Genomic DNA, 25,551 nt, shown 5'->3' on the forward strand with positions numbered 1-25,551 from the left:
AACTTCTTTGAACAGCACGAGTAGATGACCCTTCTCCCCTGAGCAAAGATTCATTTCTGTAGGGTGTGTCATTTCCTCTTTGATCCCTGGAAGAAAGGGCAAGACCAGCCTCAGCAGCATTGCAAATCAAGCATTCTGATCCACTCCCCCCTGCCAGGCTCCTTATGCCTCCAAGCTTGTTTCCTTACCCCGGAGTCCTCTCCTACAGAAGGCCATCTTCAGTCGTCTTCTTGAAGGATCCCCCAGATTACCCGTCTGTCTTATACCGTGTCTTCTTTATCTTAACTGAGATTGATTACACTGAGGTCATTGGAGGGAAAACGGGAAGATCGAATTCATAGGGAGTGAATGACTGGTTGCCAGTCACCCTGCAGGACATTTGAATTGTGAAAGAGTGTAGTGGTAAACTTTCAGGATATAAGGACATTTTTGTTTCCGTGTACTGTTATTCTATTTACATATCTATATAAAGCTTGAGAAAAAGGAATTTTATCTTCCATGTTGTCTTTGTACAGCTCCCTGCAGCATCACACACAAAATTTGAGACCCCAGCTGGCTCTGTACCTATTTCCCTAACTGTTTCATGGTCCTGTGACCCCCACCTGCACTTGATGAGCCTGTTGGTTAAGGGGTCTAGCTCCCGAGAAAGTCTCGGGAGCAAGAGGAATTCCACTCAGTTTGAAGAGCTTCTGAGGGCGATCAGCTTCCTACTTCCTAACCCTAAATGTGTTGTTATAAGCCTCCTGCAGATACCCCTCTGCCCCTGCCTCAGGACCTAAGCCCTGGTTCTGCCTTTGGTTTTTTTTTCCTCACAGTTGGACTCTTAAGCCACAGAAAGATTGTAGACCTCATGGTGGCTGGACTGTAAGCCATGAAATTATTTTGGACCAGTCTTTTGCTTCTACATCCTTCCCACTTGTGACAAGAGTTTGTAGCATCTGCAGTGTTGAGCTCTCAGAAGGGAAATATGACTTGGTGTTTAGCCCTTAGAGGCACCAGAAAACATTAACCTCAACAAGAAAACTTCATGTCTCATTATAAAGAAATTCTCAAATGATGTGTAAAATAAACCATAGTGTAAACCATTAATCAAAACCTTTAAAATGGGTTAAGTGTTATAAAAGACAGCGAATAGTTCTTTACAAATTGGTAAACCTTATCTAGATGAACCTGACTTTTTTGTGTAATATGGAACAAGAGACTGTCATTCCATTGTAGAAAAGACAAAATGTTTAAAATAATCCAAGATTAGGGGCGCCTGGGTAGCTCAGTCATTTAAGCCTCCAACTCTTGATTTCTGCTCAGGTCATGATCTCACGGTCGTGAGACTGAGCCCCACTTCAGGTTCCACACTGAGTGTGGAGTCTGCTTAAGATTCCCTTCCTCTCCCTCTGCCCCTCTGTCACTTGCACTCTTTCTCTCTCTCAAAAAATAAAATTTTAAAAATGACAACATTTAAAATAATCCAAGATTAAAGTATAGACAAAGCTGCAAAAAAAAAATGAGTAAAGGGGTGGTAAATTGATTTTGATGTTGATTTAGATGATAAGGAATTTGAAAATCAGGTGAAATAATGTGACTATATTAAAAGTCAGATTCAATACATGAAATTCTGACCAACTTTTGACTTTAAGGATTTTGGAGAAAAAAAAAAAGTGAAGCCCTAATGAGGACGTTAAACAGAAACCTTAAGGAAACAAACTAATCTTTCTACTTGAACAATAAAATGACCTTTGATTTTATTTATTGTAATGTTTAATTATAATACTTCTGTCCTGAGTTCTCTAATATTCTGTTTTGTGTAGCATTTGTTAAAGTACTTTTCAAATTGAATTCTTGGGAGATCATATTTAATATATGGGCTCTCTCTTGACTAAACAGGATTCAGCATCGTACAGTTATATAAGAATCACCTGTAAAAATAAGCCAACATCATGATAAAGCTGGCTTACATGTAGGCCTTCAGCAAATACCTTTTAACTCATTGACCTCAAGTAACAAAACCATCTTAACTGATGGTCACTCTAAACCAAAAAAAAAAAAAAAAACCCTCCAAATGCTTTATTCTAGTTTTATATGGTGATGCTTAATAATTATAGAGTAGTATTGCTTTCCATAGTATTCTCATTACTTTACCATAATGCTGTTTACTTTTTTTCATGAAATATACACATAGAAAAATGCATAAAGTATATATGTAGTTTTACATATGCTACCCAGTCAGATATTATTATATATTTTTAGTTTATGTAATTATGTTTCAGTATACAGATACTGTGATATAGATCATTCTGGGGGGGGGGTTTTGTTGTTGTTGTTGTTTTGTTTTGTTTTTTTTGGCTGTATTGAGATGTAATTAACATAACATTGTAAAAGTTTAGGTACACAACATATTGATTTGATATACTTACACATTACAAAATGATTAACATGGTAAGGTTAACACTGTCGTCACAGCACATAATTACCACTCTCTTTTGTGGTAAGAACATTTAAGGTTTTAGCAACTTTCAAGTACATAATACAGTATTAACAACTATAATCACTATACTGGACATTAGAACCCTAGAACGTATTCATCTTCTAACTAGAGGTTTGTACTCTTTGACCAACATCTCTCTCTTCACTCCCCCCCCTTACCCCTGGTAGCCACCAGTGTTTGTCTTTCTCTGTCTAACTTCATTTAGCATAATGCCCCCAAGGTCCATCCATGTTGTTGCAAGTGGCAGGATGTCCTTTCTTGTGGCTGAATAATATTCCATTGCGTATAAGCATACCATATCTTCTTTATCCATTCATCCATTGACAGACACTTAGATTATTTCCATTCCTTAGCTATTGTGAGTAATGCTGCAGTGAACATAGGAGTGCAGATATCTCTTTGAGATCTTGTTTTCATTTCCTTTGGATATGGGAAGAAATAAGATTGCTGGATCATGTGGTAATTCTGTTATTAACTTTTGAGGAACCTCCATATTGTTTCCATAGTGGCTGCATAGTTCCTTCTTTTTCTTACCTTTTTAAAGCTTCATTTTTGTTAGATGTCCATCTGTTCTCTTATTTCTAACCATAGCAAAGAATCCACATTTTACCCATAACTCCTTCTTCAGTGGCTATACATATTATCTCTAATACCCTACCGCCACAAACAGCCCTGCAGTGAATACTCTTGCAGGTTCACTTATGGACTTTCATGAGGATTTCTTTGGAATATAAGGCCAGGAGAGGAATGCATAGGTCATAAAGTGTGAGTACACTTCACTGTCTAGGTGTTGCCTGGTTGCTTTTGTGCTTATCTGTGCCTTCCTATATTTCCACATCCCCTGTATTTGTACTAATGCTTAACATCAGCCAACTTTCTGTTTTTGCTAGTTAAATAGGGATAATGTGGTACTTCATCATTAATTTTGTATTTCTCTGATTGCTATTAAGTTACAGTATCCATCTTTTTATATGCTTATTGGCCTTTTGGGTTTCCTCTTCTGTGAATTGCCTGTTCATATCTTTTGACCTTTTTACTTTCGGGATTCTTACTAACTTGTTAGAAATTCCTTTTGTAAGCTAGAAATAACTTTAAAGTCTAAAGATATATTTAGATATTGTAAATATCTTTTCCCAGCTTGTCACCTGTTCACTTTTCCCATCCCATACTTTGTTGAATCAGAAAGTCTTAATGTTTTCCCCAAATTTTGAAAAATTTAAAAGTTCAGAAAAGTTGGAAGAATAATATGGTGAATACCTATATAATCTTTATCTAGATTCACCAAGATTCAACCTTTAGCACATTTACTGTCTCTCTTCTTCTACACACACACACACACACACAACACACACACACACACAGAGACTACTTTTTTTTTTTAAGTAAATGTGGACATCCTGCTACTTCATCCCTGTGTTCATTAGTATGTAAATCCTAAGGGACAGACATAACCATATTCAGTTTTCCCTAATCGCCAAAAATATGTCCATTATTGTATACAGTCCCCCAACCAGGATCAAATCAAGGATGACACATTGTATTTGGTTGGTTGGTGTCTTTAATCTTTAAACTACCTTTCTCCTTTTTTGCATTTATAAGATAGAATTTTTTGTAGTTCAGATCAGTTGATGTATAGAATAGTCCACAAACTGGATTTGCCTCATTATTTCTTCATGATTAGAATCAGGCTAAATACCTTTGTCAAGAACATTATATAGATAATGTATATTTCCCATCACATAACATGAGGAGGCCAATAAGGTCCATATTTCTAATTGTTAATGATGCTGAGTTTGAGTACTTCCTAAGGTACTCTCTACCAGATTCTGTACATTGTAAAGGTACCTTTTCCTTTTTGTAATTAGTAAGTAATATGTGGGGTTAATAACATGTTCTCCAGCAACCTTTCATTTTAATAGTTCTACCTACTTATCATATTATTGACTCTTGCCTAAATCATTTACTACATTGATAATTGCAAAATGGTGATTTCTTTTTTTCCTCAAATTCTAGCAGGTTTTTTTTTCATTTAGGAGCCAAGATTTTTCTGTGAAAAGTATCATCCTCTCTTTTTCCTTTGACTGTCACTATAAACAAAAGGTCAGCAAATTATGGCCCTTGCCACCCATTTTTGTAAATAAAAGTTTTATTGGAACATAATCATACATGCTCATTTACACTTTATGGTTGCTTTTACACAACATTGGCAGAGTTTGAGTGTTATGACAGAGATTGCATAGTCTGTAAAGTCTAAAATATTTACTGTCTGGCCCTTTACAGAAAAAGGTTGTTGATCCCAATTATAGACTCATATATTCTCTTCTTTATTTAATGTGTTATAACCCTTTGCTTTCACTGTTCTTTTTGTTCCAAATTTTATAAATTTTCCCAGTAGAAGCCTGTTTAAGCTGATTTCTATCATTTTTTGTAAGTTCCATTAACCTTTGAACATTTCTTTGCTTTCTGATTCAACAAGACATTCTAGACTTCCCTTTGTTTTCATTGTCCTAGACCTGGAATGAGCCAAAAGTATGAGAAGTCCTGGTTTCTTTTTAGGGGAAGTGACATTTCAAACCCATATCTGGGCACCAAAGTGTGCTTATTGCTCTGGATGTCATTGCTTCTAGGCTTTTGTGAAAAGATCTATAGAGGAACATAGGCGTATACTATATAAATGAATATATGTAAGTCATGTCCCATACTGATAATTCTAATTCATATTTTACCAGTTCAGATCCAGAGTCATAGAGTTCTTCCTCATTATTCCCCATTTTGTATCTGCATCTTATTTTTCCACAAAATAATTATTAGAATATTACCTTTAAATATTTGGTAAAATTTCCCAGTTAAGTACCCATGGACTGGAATTTTCTTTGTGGGAAGGTTTTAAATTATGAATTTAATTTCTTTAGTAGTTTTATTTTTTGTAATGCTTACATTTTTTTTTTTTTTTCTTATTTTACCAGTTTTGGTAAGCTGTGTTTTTTTCTGGGAGTTTGGTAGTTTTAGGATAATTTTTAAATTTACTACATAAAGTTGTTAATAATTGTTTTAATGTTTGCAGTATCTGTAGGGATACCTCCTTTTATCATTGCTCATACTGATATTTTGTGCCATCTCTTTTTTCTTTCTCAGTCTTGCCAGGTAGTTGTCAACTTACTAGTTTTTTACCCCCAAGAAGGGTGAACTTCTGACTTCATAGATCATCTCTGTTTTACGTGTTTTATTACATTGATTTCCACACTTGCTTTTATCCATTTTTTACTTGTATCTTCTTTAGATTTAATTTGCTGTTCTTTTTCTCATGACATGGATGCTTAGTTCATTAAATTTTAGGCTTTTTTTTTTTCAAATATATACATTTAAATTCATGAATTTTTCTTTAAGCACAGAATCAAGTTTATTTTGCAAGCTTTTAATAAGTTAAGTTTTTAATTTTCATTCCAGATAGTTCTTAATTTTTATTCAGATTTTGTCTTTGATCCATGGGTTATTTACACATGCACTGATCTATTTACATATTTATAGAAAATCAAGTTATCTTTTCTTATTGATTTCTGTTTAACTGGGCCAAGACTAGAAAATTCTGCATATAAAAGAGTTTTATAGAAGAGATAGAATAGAAAATAACTAGCAAGATGGTACTTTAACCATATCAATAATTACATTAATTATACATATAAATAGTCTAAACACACCAATGAAAAGACCAAGATTTTCAGATTAAAAAAGCAAGACTCAACTAACAATAGAAACCCAAAATATAAGAAGCAAAACTGACAGAACTGAAGGGAAAAGTAGACAATTCAGCACTAATAGAGACTTTAGTACCCCACTTTCAATAATGGATAGACCGTCTAAGCAAGAGATAACAAAAGAAACAGAAGACCTGAAAACAGTTCAATGCCATTAGACATCTATAGAACATTCCACTCAACAACAAAGTACTTACACTGCTCACACACACAAAGAACGTTCTCCAAGATAAACTGTATGCTAGACCATAATGTAAGCCCCTATAAATCTGGAAGTCATACAAAGTATGTCCTCTGATAACTTCATTCTTTAATTAAATAAATTGGCAAGCAATAAAAAAAAAAAGAATCTTGAGATATTAAACAACATATTCTTTAATAATGAATCAAAGAAGAAAATCAAGAAAGGAATTAGAAAATGCTTTCAGATAAGTGAAAAGAAAATATACCAGAATTTATGGGGTACAGCAAAAGCATTGCTCAGAAAGAAACTTACAGCTATAAATGTCTTAATCAGCAAAGAAAAAAATCTCAAATCAGAAATCTAACCTTCCACCTTGAGAAACTAGGAAAAGAAAAGCAAAATAAAAAATAATGAGAAAGAAATAATAAAGACTAGAGAAGAAATAAATGAAATAAATTAAAAACAGCAGAGAAAATTAACAGAAATTGGTTCTTTCAAAAGAGCAACAAATTTGACAAACCCTTAGCTAAATTAAGCAATAAAGAGAAAAAGACTCAAGTTACTAAAACCAGGAATGAAAGAGGTGATCTTTGTATAGAATATAACCTTACAGAAATAAAAAAGGATTGGGGCACCTGGGTGGCTCAGTCGGTTAAGCATCCAACTCTTGATTTTGGCTCAGGTCATGATCTCATGGTTCATGAGATCAAGCACCTTGTCAGTCTCTGCACTTGTAGAATGCACTCTACAAGTGCAAAGCCTGCTTGGGATTCTCTCTCTCCCTCTCTCTCTCCCCTCTCCCACTCATGTGCTCTCTCTTTCTCAAAATAAATAAATAAACTTAAAAAGAAATAAAAAAGGATTATAAAGGAATACCATGAACAACTGTATGCTAACAAGTTCATTAACTTAGTTGAAATAGACAAATTCCTGAAAAGACACAAATTTCCAAAACTGACCTAAGAAGAAATAGGAAATCTGAATAGACTTATAACAAGAGTTTGAATTAGTAATCAAAAAACTTCCCAGAATGAAAGCTCTGACTCACAGAAAGCCTTATTGATTAATTTTATAAAAAAATTCAAAGAAGAATTAATACCAGTCCATCATAAACTCTTCCAAACAATAGAAGAGTGAACATTTCCCAACTCGGTATGTTAGGCCTGCATTACCCTTATACCAAAATCACACAAAGACACTATAAGAAAACTACAGACCAATACTCCATGTGTTAAAATTCCTCCACAAAGTAATAAAATATCTAAAAAAGATTATATACCATGGCCAAGTGGCATTTGTTCCAAGAATGCAAGGTTAATTTAACATCTGAAATTCAATTAATGTAATATACCATGTTAATAGAATAAATGGGAAACATGTGAGTATGTCAGTAAATAACACACACAGAAAAGGTTTTGAATAATCCTTTCATGATAATAACACTCAAAAAACTAAGAATAGAAGAGAATTTCCTCAGCCTGATAAAGAGCTTCTATGAAAGTCACATAGTTAACATCTGTTTAATGGTGAAAGACTGAAAGCTTTCCCCCTACATCCAGAACAGGGCAGTTATGCAAGAAAAAGAAACAGTAGGCACCCAGACTGGAAAGGAAAAAGCATCTCTATTTTCAGATGTTATACTCTTGTATATAGAAAATGATAAGCAGTCCACTTTTAAAAACTTGGAATGAGTGAGTTCAAGGTTACAGGATATAAGATCAATATACAAAATAAATTATATTTCTCTACACTAGCAATGAGCAATTTAAAATTAAGAAAACAATTCATTTATAATAAATCAAAAAGAATAAAATACTTAGCTATAAATTTAGCAAAAGTAGTGCAAGACCTATATATTAAAAACAACAAACCATTGTCAAAAGACATTAAAGAACTATAAATAAATGGAAGCCATTTCATATTCAGAAATCAGAGGACACAAATAAAGATGGCAGTACTCCCTAAATTGATCTATGAATTCAACAAAATTCCCATCAAAATACCAAATGACATTTTTGTAGAAATGGACAGGCTGATCTTAAAATGGACATGAAATCAGAGGGATTCAGAACAGCCATTTTTTTTTAATTTTTTTTTTTTAACGTTTTATTTATTTTTGAGACAGGGAGAGACAGAGCATGAATGGGGGAGGGTCAGAGAGAGGGAGACACAGAATCTGAAACAGGCTCCAGGCTCTGAGCAGTCAGCACAGAGCCCGACGCCGGGCTCGAACTCACGGACCGCGAGATCATGACCTGAGCCGAAGTCAGCTGCTTAACCGACTGAGCCACCCAGGCACCCCCAGAACAGCCATTCTTTTAAAAGGAGACAAACATTGGAGAATTTTTAGTGCCCAATATTAGAAACCTATAAGTTTTAGTAGTCAAGACACTGTGACACTGCCATAAAAGATAGACATATAGGTAAACAGAAAAGAATTTAGGTTCCAGAAATAGAAATTTACATTTATTGCCAATTGATTTTGACAAGGGTGCCAAAACAATTAAATAGAGAAAGAACAGTCTTTGCAACAAATGGTGCTGGGCCAACTGGGTATCCACATGCAAAAGAATTAAGTTGCACGCCTGCCTTAGAGCATACACAAAAATTAATTCAAAGTATATAATAGAGCTAAATGTAAATGTAATAAAGCTGAACTATAAAAGCTTTAGAAGAAAAGATTGGAATATATGAACATATCTCCATTATCCATTGGTTTATGCAATGATTTCTTAGCTATGACCCTAGAAGCACAAGTGATAAAAGACAAAATATACAAATTGAATTACATAAAAATTAAAAACTTTTGTACTGCATGCAAATGATACCATCAAGAAAGTTTGGGGCACCTGGGTGCCTCAGTCAGTTAAGCGTCCGAATTTGGCTCAGGTCATGCTCTCGCAGTTCGTGGGTTTGAGCCCTGCGTCTGGCTCCATGCTGACAGCTCAGAGCCTGGAGCCTGCTTCAGATTCTTTGTCTCCCTCTCTCTCTCTGTCCCTCCCCCACTCACACTCTGGCTCTGTCTGTCTCTCAAAAATAAATAAACGTAAAAAAAAAAAAAAAAAGAAAGAAAGAAAGAAAACAGTCCACACAATGGGAGAAAATACTTGGAAAAAAATCTCATAAGATACTTAGATCCACAATATATAAAACTCTTGCAACTCCTTAAATTTTATTCTCTGTTTAAATACAGGGTTTCCTTATCTCTCCTTGTTGACACTTCATGAACCCTTTCAGTCAAGAATTAGTTCATCTTTTTTTAAAGTTTGGGTTTTACCAGGGCACCGACTTCGGCTCAGGTCATGATCTCACAGCTCATGGGTTCGAGTCCTGCGTCAGGCTCTGTGCCAACAGCCCCTGTGCTAACAGCCCTTGCTTATGCTGTGTCTCTCTCTGTCTCTCAAAAATAAATAAACATTAAAAAAAAAAGTTTGGGTTTTACCCATTAATTTTGTCCATATTCCTTAAATATTCCTATAGTCCACCTTCCAAATATTACCATTTCTAGGTGTGCCCTACATATCTGCTTCTCGCCTTTTTTTTTTTAGCTCTGTCTTTTAAAATATTCTGAGTATGTATTTTTTTCTTGCTGAATTGTGAGCTAAATTGTCAATCCGATCTTCCAACTCACTAAGAGATTTTTTTTTTAATTTGTTTTTTTAACATTTATTTATTTTTGAGACAGAGAGAGACAGAGCATGAACAGGGGAGGGGCAGAGAGAGAGGGAGACACAGAATCTGAAACAGGCTCCAGGCTCTGAGCTGTCAGCACAGAGCCCGACGCGGGGCTCGAACTCACGGACTGTGAGATCATGACCTGAGCCGAAGTCAGACGCTTAACCAACCAAGCCACCCAGGCGCCCCTAAGAGATTTTTACCTACCTTTATACATTGTACTTTTATACTAATAATTTCTTTTGTTTTCTGTATGATTTCTTGCTTCATTTTACTAATATCTTGCCATATCTCCTTAAGTATATCACACTGTGCTTGTTTAGTTCCTGGTTCAACTTTTCCAACTTCAGGTGTGTGTTACTCAGCCTTTACCAGGTTATGCTATGACCACAACCAACCCAAAATCTTAGTGGGATGTAGGCTAAAAGCAGCACTCCTGAGATAGGCCATTTCTTGGAAAAAGAATACAAGACGACTTTTAAAACTTAATGTTACATGTCACTTTTGCTCACATTTCATTGACCAAAGAAAATCATATGGCCAAGCCTAATGTTGAAGTAGAATTCTCTCGCAGGTTCAGTCAGCAGGTTGGGAATACCACAGTTTATCACAACATTTTCTAATGTTTGTTTTCTAATTCTACTCCTCATGGAGTTAACTTAAGAGCTCCTGTCTTGTAGTGCATATTGAGGAAGGGCAGAATAGAAAGACTTGGTCTTTGTCTCTTGTGAATTTAAGAAGGGAGATGATCCCCAAGGTAGAAAGACCCAGTTCCACACACACATACATGTAAAAACTATTAATTGTCCTGTTTGCCACCACTGTATCTGATAGTGCTTAGGCAGAAGCATCTGGGTGGAGATGTAAATGTAATCAAATAGCCCTTGGTCTTTGGACTACCAAAGAGGAGTTAGAGGCAGGTGTGCTCCAGGGTAGCTGATTTTCAGCTTCTTAGCTCTCTAAGCCTCTCTGCTATTCTAGGTTGAAAGGGCAAGCTCTGATTGTTCCAGGGCAAGCAGGGAAAGAAGGAATTGGAGAACAGTTTTGAAGACTTCTTCTACCCTAGCCTCTCATTGTCAGCTTAGGCTATTCTTTGTCCCTCACTTTTCCCCACCTGCCAGTTCAAGTCAACCTTCTGTTCCCCCCAGGGTTTCTTACTGTTTTTTAGTTAATCCTTGGAATCAGTACCTTCCTCTAACTTCTAAATTTTTCCAGGATTGTTGTTGGGGGGTAGGTGGGTTCAAGGAGAGCCAGGAGCATGAATAAAATAAAAATATGGACCAGGGGGTACCTGGGTGGCTCAGTTGGTTAAGCATCTGACTCTTGCTTGGTTTCAGCTCAGGTAATGACCTCACAATTCATGAGTTTGAGCCCCACATCGGGCTCCAAGCTGACAGTGCAGAGCCTGCTTGGGGTTTGTTCGTTCTCTCTTTCTCTCTCTCTCTCTCTCTCTCTCTCTCTCTCAAAATCAAAAATATTTTAAAACAAAAACACGTGGACCAGAATGGTTGCCTGAGGAGAGGACCTTGTGAAAGAAGTTGCATTTGAATTAGAAAATGAGGATTTGGATTGGAATAGGGGGATAGGGAGGAAAACAGAGCAAAGAGATTGGTAAAGCCATGGGGGCTATGCACATGAAACCAGCCTGATCCAGGTTGGAAGGTTTAGATTGTGAAAACATAGGGAGTTAGTTACTTGTTTAGGTCAGGTGATGTCAGGGTAGGGAGGATCTTAATTTCCACTAAGGCGGGGGGAGAAAAGGGAAGGGAGGGAAGCTCACCCATGCACACTCTTACCAAGTGCCTGTGCTAGATAATATGGAAAATATGGAGTACACATATAATGTAACCTTTGTCTGAAAGGTGCTGATAATCTTGAGGAAATAAAACTGGTGCTAATTAAATTATTAGAGGACATTAAGAAACAGTTTATATGCAGAATTCTCTGATGCTGTAGGAGTTAGGAGGCCTGCCTGTACAGCTGAGATTAGCTGTGTAAGTACTTAATGGACTGCATAACTAAGGAGATGTCACTTTTAAGAGGAAACTCTAATGTGGATACCAAGGAGAACATTAAAATGGATCTATGGATGTCAGATCACTGAGTGTGTGTCCTCCTTAAGAGGAGGCAGTTTAGTATAATGAGTTAGAACATGGACTAAAGCCAGATGGCCTGGATTCAAATTTAGATTCCAAGTATGACTTTGGACAAGTAACTTTTCTGTGCCTCGGTATCCTCATCTATAAAATGAGGACAATAATAGCCCCTAATTCATAAGGCCGATCTGCTCACATAACTTTGCCACTCAGTTTCTCCTAAATTGAAGAGCATGTATCAGTGGAATTTGGGGAGAAGGGGACATGATTCAGAATTAGTAGGAAAGCAGGGTGGTATTACAGAAGGAAATGAAAAGATCTGACCATTTTATTCCCTGCCTGCTTCCTCACTAGACTGTAAGCTTTATCTGGACAGAGATTTACTTTATTGTATCCTAGCCCCTGGCTCAGTGTGAGACATAAAATGAGCACTCAGTATATTTGTTGAATGACTAAATGCATTTCTATGTGTAATTTTAAATATAAACCAATTAAATAGTTTTATATGTTTGCATATGTACTTGTACAATAATTTTGATGTTTAAATTTTTTTAGCAGCTAGAAACTAATTCAACAACTAGAAATAATCTTTGAAGTATTTGTGACAGTGGTTTTGTTTTTTGTTTTTGTTTTTGTTTTTGTTTTTGTTTTTGTTTTTGTTTTGCTTTTACAGGCCAGTTGGAATGCCAAAAATGGAGAAAGTTTACTTACATAATCCTAGTTCTGAAGAAACTATTACTTTAGTATCAATATCTGCTACAACATCACATTTTCATGCATCATTTTTTCAAAATAGGGTAAGTTTTTCTATAAATGTTTCTCTTGAGTTTGAAATTGAAATATCTAGATGTTTTATGTATAATTTCATTTTGCTATAATTAAAATCTGGTTCGAGTGTTTCATATTTGTTGCGGGTTTCAGTTTGCCCTATTTCCTAAGAATTATCACTTCTACTCTTAAACACACATTGTGTTTCTCAACATAAAACAATTTAACAATTCCACTTTGAACCTAAGTACTCTGAAAAATGTAGTAGTCAGAAATTTAGTTGATTTTTTTTCCTTTTTAAATAATAAGTAATTCCTCAGTGTTAGTTTTCTATTGCTACCTAATAAGCTACCACAAACGTGATGGCTTTAAACAACCCCCACTTATTAGCACATAGTTTATCAGTTGTAAGTCCAATGTGTTCTTTGCTCAGAGTATCATAAGGCTGTAATTAAGATGTCAGCAGGGTTCAGTCCTTGACTGGAGACTCAGGGAAAATCCACTTCTAAATTCACTTGAGTTGTCGGCAAAATTCATTTCCTTATGCTTGTAGTACTGAAGTCCCCATTTCGTTGCTGGCCCTTGGCCAGGAACCTCTCTCAGTTCCCCAGGGCACCCACATTGCTTGTCACCATCTTTAGGCCAGGAGCAATGTGTCATATCTCCCTTATGCTTTGGATCATTTTGGCTTTCTCTTCTGCCACCAGTAGAGAAAATTCTGCCTTAATCATGTCATTGGGACCACCTGGATAGTCTCCTTTTTCATGATATGAGTGAACTAATGTCCTCAGTTACATTTGCAAAATCCCTTTTTATCATGTAAGGTAATTAACCACAGGTGTGGTATCTCCTCATACTTACAATCTCAGAGATATTAGGGCAGGAAATTTGGGAGGCTATTTTAGGGTTCTACCTACCACAAGTATCCTCTAAAATTTTACTTTATAATCAATTTCATAGATAGTTTGCAGACTTGTTATTTACATAAAAATTAATCTGACAAAAAAGTTGGGTCTTAATAAATTTTGAATTTGAGAGAATACATACATTAATCTTTAATATATAGACTGCTAAAGTAATAAGCTTCAAAAACAGCTAAATAGCAAGTATTAGAAGGAAGTAAATAAGTGAAACCTAATTTCATCTTCCCAGAGTTTTCACTAATTCCTTTGAAGAGATGTGACCAAATCAAAAGGAGCTTTTTAAAAAAAAGCATCTAAAATTATATCAATTATTTAGATTTTATACTTCTCCTTTCAAAAATCCTATTTCATCATATGCTGTCCCTAGCAACATATGTTGCTAGCAACATGTCCAGCAACTTCTGAAGTCAAAAAAAAAAAAAACAAAAAAAACTTAATTTTGGCTTTTTTAAATTTAAAAGTATGTTATTAACAAGGAATTGATGAGTTACCATATTGCTTTCAATAGCAAAAACTTCATTTTTGTGGTATTCATGGAAAACGCCCCTTTTCTAATATATTTCTTTAAATAAGTTTCCCTTGAGTTATTTTTTGTTGTTACCTAAAGGATGTTTTCAGAGTTTTTATAAACATGCTGATGTTCTCAAATAATAAAATCCCAGTGCTAGAAGAGATTTGTATATTCATCTAGTCTAATAATACCCTCATTATACAAAATGAAGAAAGAGCTCAACTCCAGAGGGGTTTGCCCCCTGTCATGCAGTTAATGACAGGATCCAAGGTGAGGGTCTAGGTGCTCTATTGGCCTACACGGTGATTTGTATCGTATTAAGCTATGGTGTGTGGCATATATGTTATGCCACCTGTACACAGAGATGCACTTATGTGTAAATGCAACCACACGGGCACGGCCAGTATGCAGAGACATGTTGGGTTAAAGGGCAAAATAGTGAAGTGAAAATGGAAACAGTTTAAAAATAGTTCACAACTGCCCTACAGATTTTATTTTTAACTTGTTAATGGTACTTTGCTAATTCAAGCAATGTTTTGTTGCTTTTAATCATCCAAGCTTAACCCCGTTAAAGGGTTTTCATAGACCAAGAGTTACAATTACAGATTCTTACAGGGGGCAGATAGACAATGTAAATGAGAGAAGCAGGCCATGTGGAATGAGGGTGACCTGGAGAGCACATGGTCTGTCCAAAGGGATCAACCCACACTCTGTTCCAGCCGGTGGTTGCCATGTGGGAATGTAAGCGCATGCCCCATTCTTCTCATGTTCCAAGAAGAAACAGAAATAGGAATTTTTATATGATATCTTCCAGTTTTTACACATTGAAAATAAATTCAATTTTAGAAAGACAGATGGTGTGGACCAAACAAAACAAGCTAACGGCCCCTAGTTTGACATTTTCGAACTAGACTCTCCCAGGGACTTATTTCTGCACATGAACTTTATGTAAAGAGGAGAGTTTTTCTGAAAATTCTTCAGAAGGTAAACTAAATGTGCCTGTTAATCAAAGGACAAGTTGAAAACCAATATGTGTTTTCCATTGTCAGGAAATTGGATTACACAATAAAAATAATCTATACCCATCAAAACCTCCAGTTAGGTCAGCTAGATTTGGCTTCAAAAGCAGCTAGCCAAAATCTGTGCAGTCTTCTCTGTCTTCTTCTTCCTCTTGGTTTCCGTTTTTACTTCTTGCAGTAAGGTATGGATTCCCAACAGCTCAAGAAATGGAGAGGAGACATGGAATGAACTCTTAAGGGAAGAAATAACCTTATTTCCCCTCCACTTCAATTTTATGCCTATGATAAGAGCCTTTGGTGAACAATGAAAAGAGTCTTCTCATGTTCAGGAGAGTAGACCATTTCTGTAATTTTATTTTAACTCTTTGTCACCTTCTGAATTCCTGGTCAGGTCTTATTTCCTTGAGAATAGAACATTTTCTATAACTCACTTAAGTTTTTGGTTATTTACCACTATCATCTCTATATTAACTAACCAGTAGGAAATAGAGAAAAGAATCATTGTTTTCATAAGGCCACGTTTAAATAACCATTTTATAACACACACGCAAATAACCCCCTTATAGGAAGGTCTTATTTTAACCTGGAAATCAAGAAGAATAAGGGTAATAAGGAATGTGTTTGTGTGACAATTTGTTTTTCTTTTTTTAACTTCTAATAATTATCTGTTATTTATAATTACCTGCTAATTAACTATAGTTGTCTAATTAGTTATAATTACAATTAAAAATTATATAATAAGACTGCAACTTAGGCCTACTCATCTTTCATGACTGTATTGTATACTAGTTGTAAAATATGTAGTACATATTTTGTGTCTAAGAATACAGATTTTTTAATACTCTAATAGTCAAATTTTGATTATGGTAATAATTATTTTTAAAATTGTGATGTAATTGCGGTATAACATTGTGTAAGTTTAAGGTATACAGTGGACATATAACACTGTGTAAATTTAAGGTGTACAAAGTGTTGATTTGATATACTTAGGGGTGCCTGGGTGGCTCAGTCAGTTGAGCGTCATGACTTTGGCTCAGATCATGATCTCATGTCTCAGCTCGTGAGTTTGAACCCCGCGTTGGCTCTATGCTCAGAGCCTGGAGCCAGCTTCGGATTCTATGTCTCCCTCTCTCTGTCCCTCCCCTGCTCATGGTCTGTCTCTCTCTAAAAAAATAAACATTGAAATAAAAAAAATTTTTTTGATACATTTATAAATTGCTATAGGATTATCACCATAGGATCAGCTAACTTCTCTGTCATGTCACATAATTATCATTTTTATGGTGAGAACTGTTAAGATCTAGTGTCTCAGAAACTTTGAGATTTACAATACAGTTTTATCTGTGATCACTATGCTGTGCATTAGATCTCCAGAACCTCTTTTTCTTATACTTGCACGTTTGTACTCTTGAACAACACATCACTACTTCCCCCTCCATCCAGTCCCTGGTAATCATTGTTCTACTCTCTGTTTTTACATGTTTGGCTTTTTTATTTTTATTTATTTTATTTTATTTTATTTTATTTTATTTTATTTTTTAAGTTTGAGAGACAGAGCACAAACGGGGTAGGGGCAGAGAGAGTGGGGAGAGAGAGAATCCCAATCTCTGCACTAACAGTGCAGAGCCTGATGTGCAGAGCCTGATGTGGGGCTCGAACTCCTGGAACCATGAGATCATGACCTGAGGCGAATCCAAGGGTCTGATGCTGAGCTACTCAGGTGCCCCAAGTTTGGCTTTTTTAGGTGCCATATAAGTGATAGCAGAAAGTTTTTGTCTTTTTCTGTCGGAATTATCCCATTTAGCATAATGCCCTCAAGGTCCATCAGTGTTGTTGCAAATGGCAGGATTTCCTTTTTTCTTATGACTGAATAATATTCCACAGTGTGTGTGTGTGTGTGTGTGTGTGTGTGTGTGTGTGCGTGCGCGCGCACGCGCATATCTTTTTTACCTATTCATTTGTTGTAGACACTTGGGTTGTTTCAATATCTTAGCTATTGTGAATAATGCTCCAGTAAAAATGGGAGTGCGTATATCTCTTCAATATCCTGTTTTCATTTCCTTTGGATAAATACCCAGAACTCAGATTGCTACATCATATGATTGTTCTATTTTTAATTTTTTGAGAACCTCCATACTGTTTTAAACCAGTTTACATTCCCACCAACCGTATACAGGATTCCCTTATCTCCACATCTCATCAATACTTGTTATCTCTTCTCTTCTTAATGATAGCCATTCTAACAGTTGTGAAATGCTATCTCATTGTGGTTTTGATTTGCATTTCCCTGAGGATTAGAATTATTGAACATTTTTTTGTATACCTGGTAGTCCTGTCTCCTTCGGGAAAATACCTATTTGGTTCCTCTGCCCATTTTTTATTCAGATTGTTTGGGGTTTTGTTATTAAACTATAGGAGTTCTTTTATGTATTTTAGATATTAACCTCCTATCTGACATATAATTTGCAAATATCTTCTCCCATTTTGCAGGTTTCCTTTTTGTTTTGTTGATCTTTTATTTTGCTATGCAGAAATTTTTTAATTTGATGTCGTCCCACTTGTTGATTTTTGCTTTTGTTGCTGTGCCTTTGGTGTCATATTAAAAAAAATCATGGCCCAGGCCAATATCGGTGTTTTCTTCTGGAGGTTTATTGTATTAGATCTTACGTTTAAGTCTTTGATCCATTTTTAATTAATTCTGGTGAGTGATGGAAGATAGGAGTCCAATTTCATTTTTCTGCATGTGGTTATCCAGTTTTCTTAATACCATTTGTTGAAGAGACTGTCTTTCCGCATGAAGTGTTCTTGGCTCCCTTGTCAAATATTAGTTGACTGTATATGCAGGGATTTATTTCTGGGCTCTCTATTCTGTTCCATTGGCCTATATGCCTGTACCATACTGTTTTAATCACTTAGCTTCGTAGTATAGTTTGAAAGCAGGAAGTGTGATGCCTTAGGCTTTGTTCTTTCTTGAGTCTTGCATGCTTCCATACAAATTTTGGGATTGTTTTATCTGTTTCTGTAAAACATGCCATTGGGCTATTGATAAGGATTGCACTGACTCTATAAATGACTTTAGGTAGTGTGGATATTTTAACAGACAGTTATCAGTATATTCTTCTAATCCATGAGCATGAGGTATCTTTCCATTTGTTTGTGTCTTCTTCAGTTTCTTTCATCAAGGTTGTATAGTTTTCATAACACAGGCATACCTCAGAGATATTACGGGTTTGGTTCCAAACCACCGCAAGAAAGTGAGTATCACAATAAAGTGAGTATCACAATAAAATGAATTTTTTTAGTTTTCTAGAGCACATAAAATTTCTGTTTACACCCTATTGTAGCCTGTTAAGCATGCAATAGCATTATGTCTTAAAAAACAATGTACATACCTTAATTTAAGAATACTTTATTACTAAAAAATGCTTACCATTATCTGAGTCTTCAGTGAGTCATAATCACTAATTACATATTACCATAAAAAATATAATAATAATAAAAAGTTTGAAATATTGCAGAAATTACCAAAATGTGACACAGAGACACAAAGTAAGCAACTGCTACTAGGAAAAAATAGCACCAGTAGACTTGATCAATGCAGGGTTGCTATAGGCCTTCAATTTGTTTAAAAATATATATATATAAATAAAATAAATGCAATTATCTGCAAAGTGCAGTAAAGTGGAGCACAATAAAATGAGGGTACAGCTGTACAAATCTTTCACCTTCTTGGTTAAATTTATTCCCAGGTATTTTTTTTTTTAATGCCACTATGAACCAGGATAGTTTTCTTTATTTCTTTTTCAGATGTTTCACTGTTAGTGTATACCAACACAACTGATTTCTATATGTTGATTTTATATCCTGCAACTATACCAAATTGGTTGATTAATTCCAACAGTTTTTTGGTTGAGTCTTTAGGATTTTCTTTTTTTTTTTTTTTTCCAATATATGAGTTTATTGTCAAATTGGTTTCCATACAACACCCAGTGCTCATCCCAGAAGGTGCCCTCCTCAATACCCATCACCCACCCTCCCCCCCCCACCCCCCTTCAACCCTCAGTTTGTTCTCAGTTTTTAAGAGTCACTTATGCTTTGGCTCTCTTCCACTCTAACCTCTTTTTTTTTTCTTCCCCTCCCCCATGGGTTTCTATTAAGTTTCTCAGGATCCACATAAGAGTGAAACCATATGGTATCTGTCTTTCTCTGTATGGCTTATTTCACTTAGCATAACACTCTCCAGTTCCATCCATGTTGCTACAAAGGGCCATATTTCATTCTTATTGCCACGTAGTACTCCATTGTGTAAATAAACCACAATTTCTTTATCCATTCATCAGTTGATGGACATTTAGGCTTTTCTATATATATATATATATATACACATATATATATACATACATATGTATATATATACGTATATATATACGTATATATATACATATATATATACACACATATATATATATATATAGAAAACCATATCATCTGCAAATATGACAGTTTTACTTATTCCTTTCTGATTCAGGTGCCTTTTATTTCTTTATCTTGCCTAATTGATCTAACTAGGCCTTTCAGTATTATGTTGAGTAAGTGTGGTAAGAGTAGGCATCCTGATCCTCAGTTTTTTGTCATTGAGTATGATGTTAGCTGTGGATTTTTCCTATATGGCCTTTTTTTTTTTTAACTAAGATATCTTTTTGTGTTTATTTATTTTAAGAGAGAGAGCAGGGGAGGGGCAGAGAGAGAGAGAATTCCAAGAAGGCTCCATGCTGTCAGTGCAGAGCCCAACATAGGGCTCAATCTCACAAACTGTGAGAGCGTGACCTGAATCAAAATCAGGAGTCATACACTTAACCGAGAGAGCCACCCATACATACCCTTATGTATGGCCTTTAGTATGTAGAGTTGTATCCTAGCTGTACCCAGTCTACTGGGGGTTTTTATCATTAAAATATGTTGTATTTTGTCACATGCTTTTGATTTTTATGTTTTATCTTTTATTTTTATCTTTTTATCTTTTGTTAATATGGTATATCACATTTACTGATTTGCATATGTTGAACCATCCTTTCATCCCAAGGGTAAATCCTGCTTGGTCATGGTGTATAATACTTTCAATGTGTTTTAGATTCCATTTGCTAATATTTTTTTAAGAATTTTTGCATCTATATTCATCAGGGGTATTGGTCTGTAGTTTCTTGTTTGTTCTTGTCTGGCTTTGGTATCAGGGTAATGCTGGGTTTGTAAAATGAGTTTTGAAATGTTGTGTCCCTTCAGTTTTTTGGAAGAATTTGAGAAAGATTGGCATTAATTCTTCTTTAAATATTTGATAGAATTCATTAGTGAAACCAGCTTATCCTGAGGTTTTCTATGTTGGGACATTGTTGATTTCTGATTCAATCTTCTTACTCACTGGTCTATTCAGATTTTCTATTTCTTCCTGTTTCGGTCTTGGAAGGTTGTTTCTCAGCATTTATCCATTTCTTCTAGCTTATCCGATTTATTGGCATGTAATTGTTCATACTAGTGTTTTATGATCCTGTGTATTTCTGTAGTGTCAATTGTAATGTCTCCTCTTTCATTTCTGACTTTGAGTATTCTCTTCTTTTTTCATGGTTTGTGTAGCTAGAGGTTTGCCAATTTTGTTTTATCTTTTTGAAAACAGCTCTTAGTTTCACTGTTTTTTTTCATTATTGTTTTTCTGCTCTCTATTTCTGCTCTGATTTTTCTTTCTTTCCTTCTGATGACTTTGGGTTTCCTTGAGGTGTAAAGTTAGGCTGTTTATTTGAGTTGTTTTCTTAACATATACATTTACTACTATAAAGTTCCCTCTTAAAACTACTTCAGCATCCCATAAGTTTTGGTATGTTGTATTTTCATTTTCCTTTGTTTGAGTATCTTTTTTTTAGGTTTCCCTTTTGATTTCTTTTTTGACCCCTTGGTTGTTCAGAGATATGTTGTTTAATTTCCACACATTTGTAGATTTTCCAGTTTTCCTTTTGTTGATTTCTAGTTTCATACCATTATGGTCTGAAAATATACTTGTTATTATTTCCATCTTCTTAAATTTGCCATGAGACTTTTTCTGTGTATTGTCATATGGTCTGCATCAGAGAATGTTTTATGTGCACTTGAGAAAAACATGTATTTGCTGCTATCAGATGGAATGTTCTATAAATGTCTGTTAGACCTATTTGGTCTAATATATGGGTCAAGTCCAACATTTCCTTGTGCTTGTTCTGTCTGGATGATCTATCCATTGAAGAAAGTATGGTATTGAGGTCCTCTGCTTTATTTTTGTGTTGTCTGTTTTCTCCCTTCAAATCTGTCAATATTTGTTAATGTATTTAGATGCTCAGATGTTGGGTACATATGAATATATAGTTGTTATATCCTCTTGAAGCATTGGCCCCTTTATCATTATGTAATGACCTTCTTTGTCACTTGTGACCATTTTTGGCTTTTAAAGTCTGTTTAGTCTGGTAAAAGCATAGCTACCCCTACTCTCTTTTGGTTTCCACTTGGACTAAATGGCTTTTTCCAGCCCTTCACTTTGAGCCAGTTTGTGTTCTTAAAACTGAAGTGAGCCTTCTGTACGCAGTATAGAGTTGGATTTCATTTCTTTCTTTTTTTTTTTTATGAAATTTATTGTCAAATTGGTTTCCATACAACACCCAGTGCTAATCCCAACAGGTGCCCTCCTCAATACCCATCACCCACCCACCCCTCCCACTCCCCATCAACTCCCCATCAACCCTCAGTTTGTTCTCAGTTTTTAGGAGTCTCTTATGTTTTGGCTCCCTCCCTCTCTAGCCATTTTTTTTCTTCCCCTCCCCCATGGTCTTCTGTTAAGTATCTCAGGATCCACATAAGAGTGAAACCATATGGTATCTGTCCTTCTCTGTATGACTTATTTCACTTAGCATAACACTCTCCAGTTCCATCCATGTTGCTACAAAAGGCCATATTTCATTCTTTCTCATTGCCACGTAGTATTCCATTGTGTATATAAACCACAATTTCTTTATCCATTCATCAGTTGATGGACATACAGGCTCTTTCCATAACTTGGCTATTGTTGAGGGTGCTGCTATAAACATTGGGGTACAAGTGCCCCTATGCATCAGTACTCCTGTACCCCTTGGGTAAATTCCTATCAGTTCTATTGCTGGGTCATAGGGTAGGTCTATTTTTAATTTTTTGAGGAACCTCCACACTGTTTTTCAGAGTGGCTGCACCAGTTTGCATTCCCACCAACAGTGCAAGAGGGTTCCCATTTCTCCACATCCTCTCCAGCATCTATGGTCTCCTGATTTGTTCATTTTAGCCACTCTGACTGGTGTGAGGTGATATCTGAGTATGGTTTTGATTTGTATTTCCCTGATGAGGAGCGACGTTGAGCATCCTTTCATGTGCCTGTTGGCCATCTGGATGTCTTCTCTAGAGAAGTGTCTATTCATGTTTTCTGCCCATTTCTTCACTGGATTATTTTTCAGGTGTGGAGTTTGGTGAGCTCTTTATAGATTTCAGATACTAGCCCTTTGTCCAATATGTCATTTGCAAATATCTTTTCCCATTCCGTTGGTTGCCTTTTAGTTTTGTTGATTGTTTCCTCTGCTGTACAGAAGCTTTTTATCTTCATGAGGTCCCAGTAGTTCATTTTTGCTTTTAATTCCTTTCATTTCTATATCTAGTTCCTGTGTGCCTTTTGATTGGTGAATTCAATTTGTTAACATTCAGAGTTATTCTTGATATGTAAAGACTTACTAATGCCATCTTCTTAATGGCTTTGTGGGTGTTTTGTATTTCCACTGATTCTCTTTTCCTCTGTTTCTGCCTACCTTTAAGACTCTTGATTTTCCATGGTATCAGTCTGTTTCCCCTTTAATTTTTGTGAATCTGTTCTTCTTGATACCATGAAGCTTACGTAAAACATCTTACAGATAAAGCAGCCCATTTTAAGCTGATAGCAACTTAACTTCAGTTGCGTGTAAAAGCTTTACCTTTTTAATTTTTCCCCCTTTTTTTATATGCTTGATGTCATTATTTAACTCTTTTTATATTTCGTATTCATTAACAAATTATAGTAGCTATAATTATTTTTCATACTCTTCTTCTTTAACCTTTGTATTACAGTTAGGTGGTTAACACACCCATTACAGAATTAGAATTTTCTATGTCTAACTGTGTATTTACCTTTACTCGGTGTGTTGTATACTTTCATATGTTTTTGTGTCATTATTAGTGTCTTTTCATTTCAGCTAGAATTCTTTTCATCATTTCTTGCAAAGCAAGTCTAGAGGTAATGAACTCCCTCAGAATTCTCCAGTGAATTGTTAGTCCAGGAAAGTCTTTATTTCTGCTTTGCATCTGAAGGATAACTTTGCCAGATAAGAGTATTCTTGGCTAGCAGTTTTTTCTTTCAGTACTTCAAATATGTCATCTCACTCCTGGCCTATACAGTTTCTGCTGAGAAATCACTAATATAGCCTCATGGAATTCTTTTGTAGGTTACAATCTTTTTTTTCCTGGGTACTTTTAGGATTCTGTTTTTATCTTTGAGTTTTGACACTTTCATTATACGATGTGTTGGAGAAGGTCTTTTGCATTGAGTATTGAGTTAATAGGGTTATCTATTAGCTTCATGAATATAGATGTCCAAGCTTCTCCCCAAGTTTGGGAAGTTCTCACCTATTATTTCTTTGAATAAACTTTCTGCCCTCTTCTCCCTCTCTTCTCTGAAACTCTAATTATTATATTTGTTCTTTGATGGAAAACCATAGACCTGATAGGCTTTCATCACTCTTTTTGACTCTTTTTCCTTTGTTCTGCTCTAATGGGTTAATCCAAAATTTCTAGATCACTTATTTGATCTTCTGTTTGCTTCACTCTGCCACACATGCTGTCTATTGCTTTTTATTATTATTATTATTATTATTATTTAATTTCAGCCATTGAAATCTTAAGCTCCAGAATTTCAGTTTGGTTCTTTCCTAAATTATTTCTTCTCTTTGTTAAATATTTCATTTTGTTTGTGTGTTATTTCCTAATTTCATTGAACAGCCCTTCTGAATTTTCTTATTGATCATTGAATTTGTTCAAAAGAACTACTTTGAATCTTTTATCAGCTAGTTTGCAAAATTCTGTGCTTTTGGTTGTTGGAGAATTACTATTTGTGATCACATTGTTTCGATTTTTCATGTTCCTTGTAGTTTTGCATTTCCACTTTTGCATTTGAAGTAACAGACGCATTTTTAAATCTTTACTAGTTGTCTTCAGATGGGGTAATATAACAGCACCAACTGTTATATTTGTTAGTGCTGTTATATTTGGGTTTTCTCCACCTTTTAGATTTTCCAGAAAATAGTGCTCAAGTTTGTGGTTTCTCCCTTACCCACAGGTCCTACTGTTTTTCTGATAACAGTCCATTTACTGAACTTGCTCTCACCACTGCATTTGGGAGTGAGCACCAGGAGCCAGCTGCAGTGTGAGGGGAGATGGGGGTTTAGCACTCAGAGCATTAGAGTGCCTATGGTATGGGGATCCTCAAGTAAAGTATTCCCAGAGGCTCATGGGCAGACTTCCTGCTGAAGTCCTGAGCATAGTCAGCAGGAACTGTGTACCTTTAATGCCCTTTGATATTCTTATCTGTCCCTTTCCTGCTCTGCTCCCACCTCCAGTTTTGGAGGTCCTGCCTCAGTACTCTGGGTGCGCTAGAGAGAAACGGGTTTCCCGTGCCATGTCCTGCACAATTCACATAGCCAGGTACTCATTGACTGCTCTCCTTTTCTCTTGTGGGTGAGGTCACCACTGCTGGATAATTTATTCCCATGGAGTGTTGCCTTGGCAGGGTAGTTCCAGAAGAGGGAGTGGCACTGGGAAGATTCCTCTTAAGGTTTCCACTGTGACCAAACTTTTTTGTTTGTTTGTTTTTTGTTTCAATGGCATAATGGAATATGTCCCCGGAAAGGCTGGACTTTTGCAATATCTCTCTTGTCCACGGGTATCTTCCTAGGTCGGTACTCTGCAGATTTTTTTTCCCCACATGGCAAGAGTGGTTGGGGCAAATGTACTGGTTCTGTAGCCCATACTAAAGTTTGTCCATCTACTACCAGATGTACAGGTGGTTGAGACA

General features: G+C 35.7%; 1 protein-coding gene across 2 annotated transcripts in view; it reads left to right on the forward strand.

Annotated features, from left to right (window-relative positions):
- Positions 1-25,551, forward strand: part of TMEM131 (transmembrane protein 131) — a 238,002-nt gene that overhangs the window by 122,138 nt on the left and 90,313 nt on the right. Inside the window, exons 1-2 of one of the 2 annotated variants that reach the window (XM_042981231.1) lie at positions 11,552-12,090; positions 12,866-12,989. In XM_042981231.1, coding sequence (XP_042837165.1) covers positions 12,876-12,989 — 114 coding nt within the window. In that variant the 5' untranslated portion in view covers positions 11,552-12,090; positions 12,866-12,875. Of the gene's footprint in view, positions 1-11,551; positions 12,091-12,865; positions 12,990-25,551 lie in introns of those variants that run through there. The other variant, XM_042981230.1, reaches the window with a different exon arrangement.

Source organism: Panthera tigris, chromosome A3 (assembly GCF_018350195.1).
Source record: "Panthera tigris isolate Pti1 chromosome A3, P.tigris_Pti1_mat1.1, whole genome shotgun sequence".
NCBI classification, from domain to species: domain Eukaryota; kingdom Metazoa; phylum Chordata; class Mammalia; order Carnivora; family Felidae; genus Panthera; species Panthera tigris.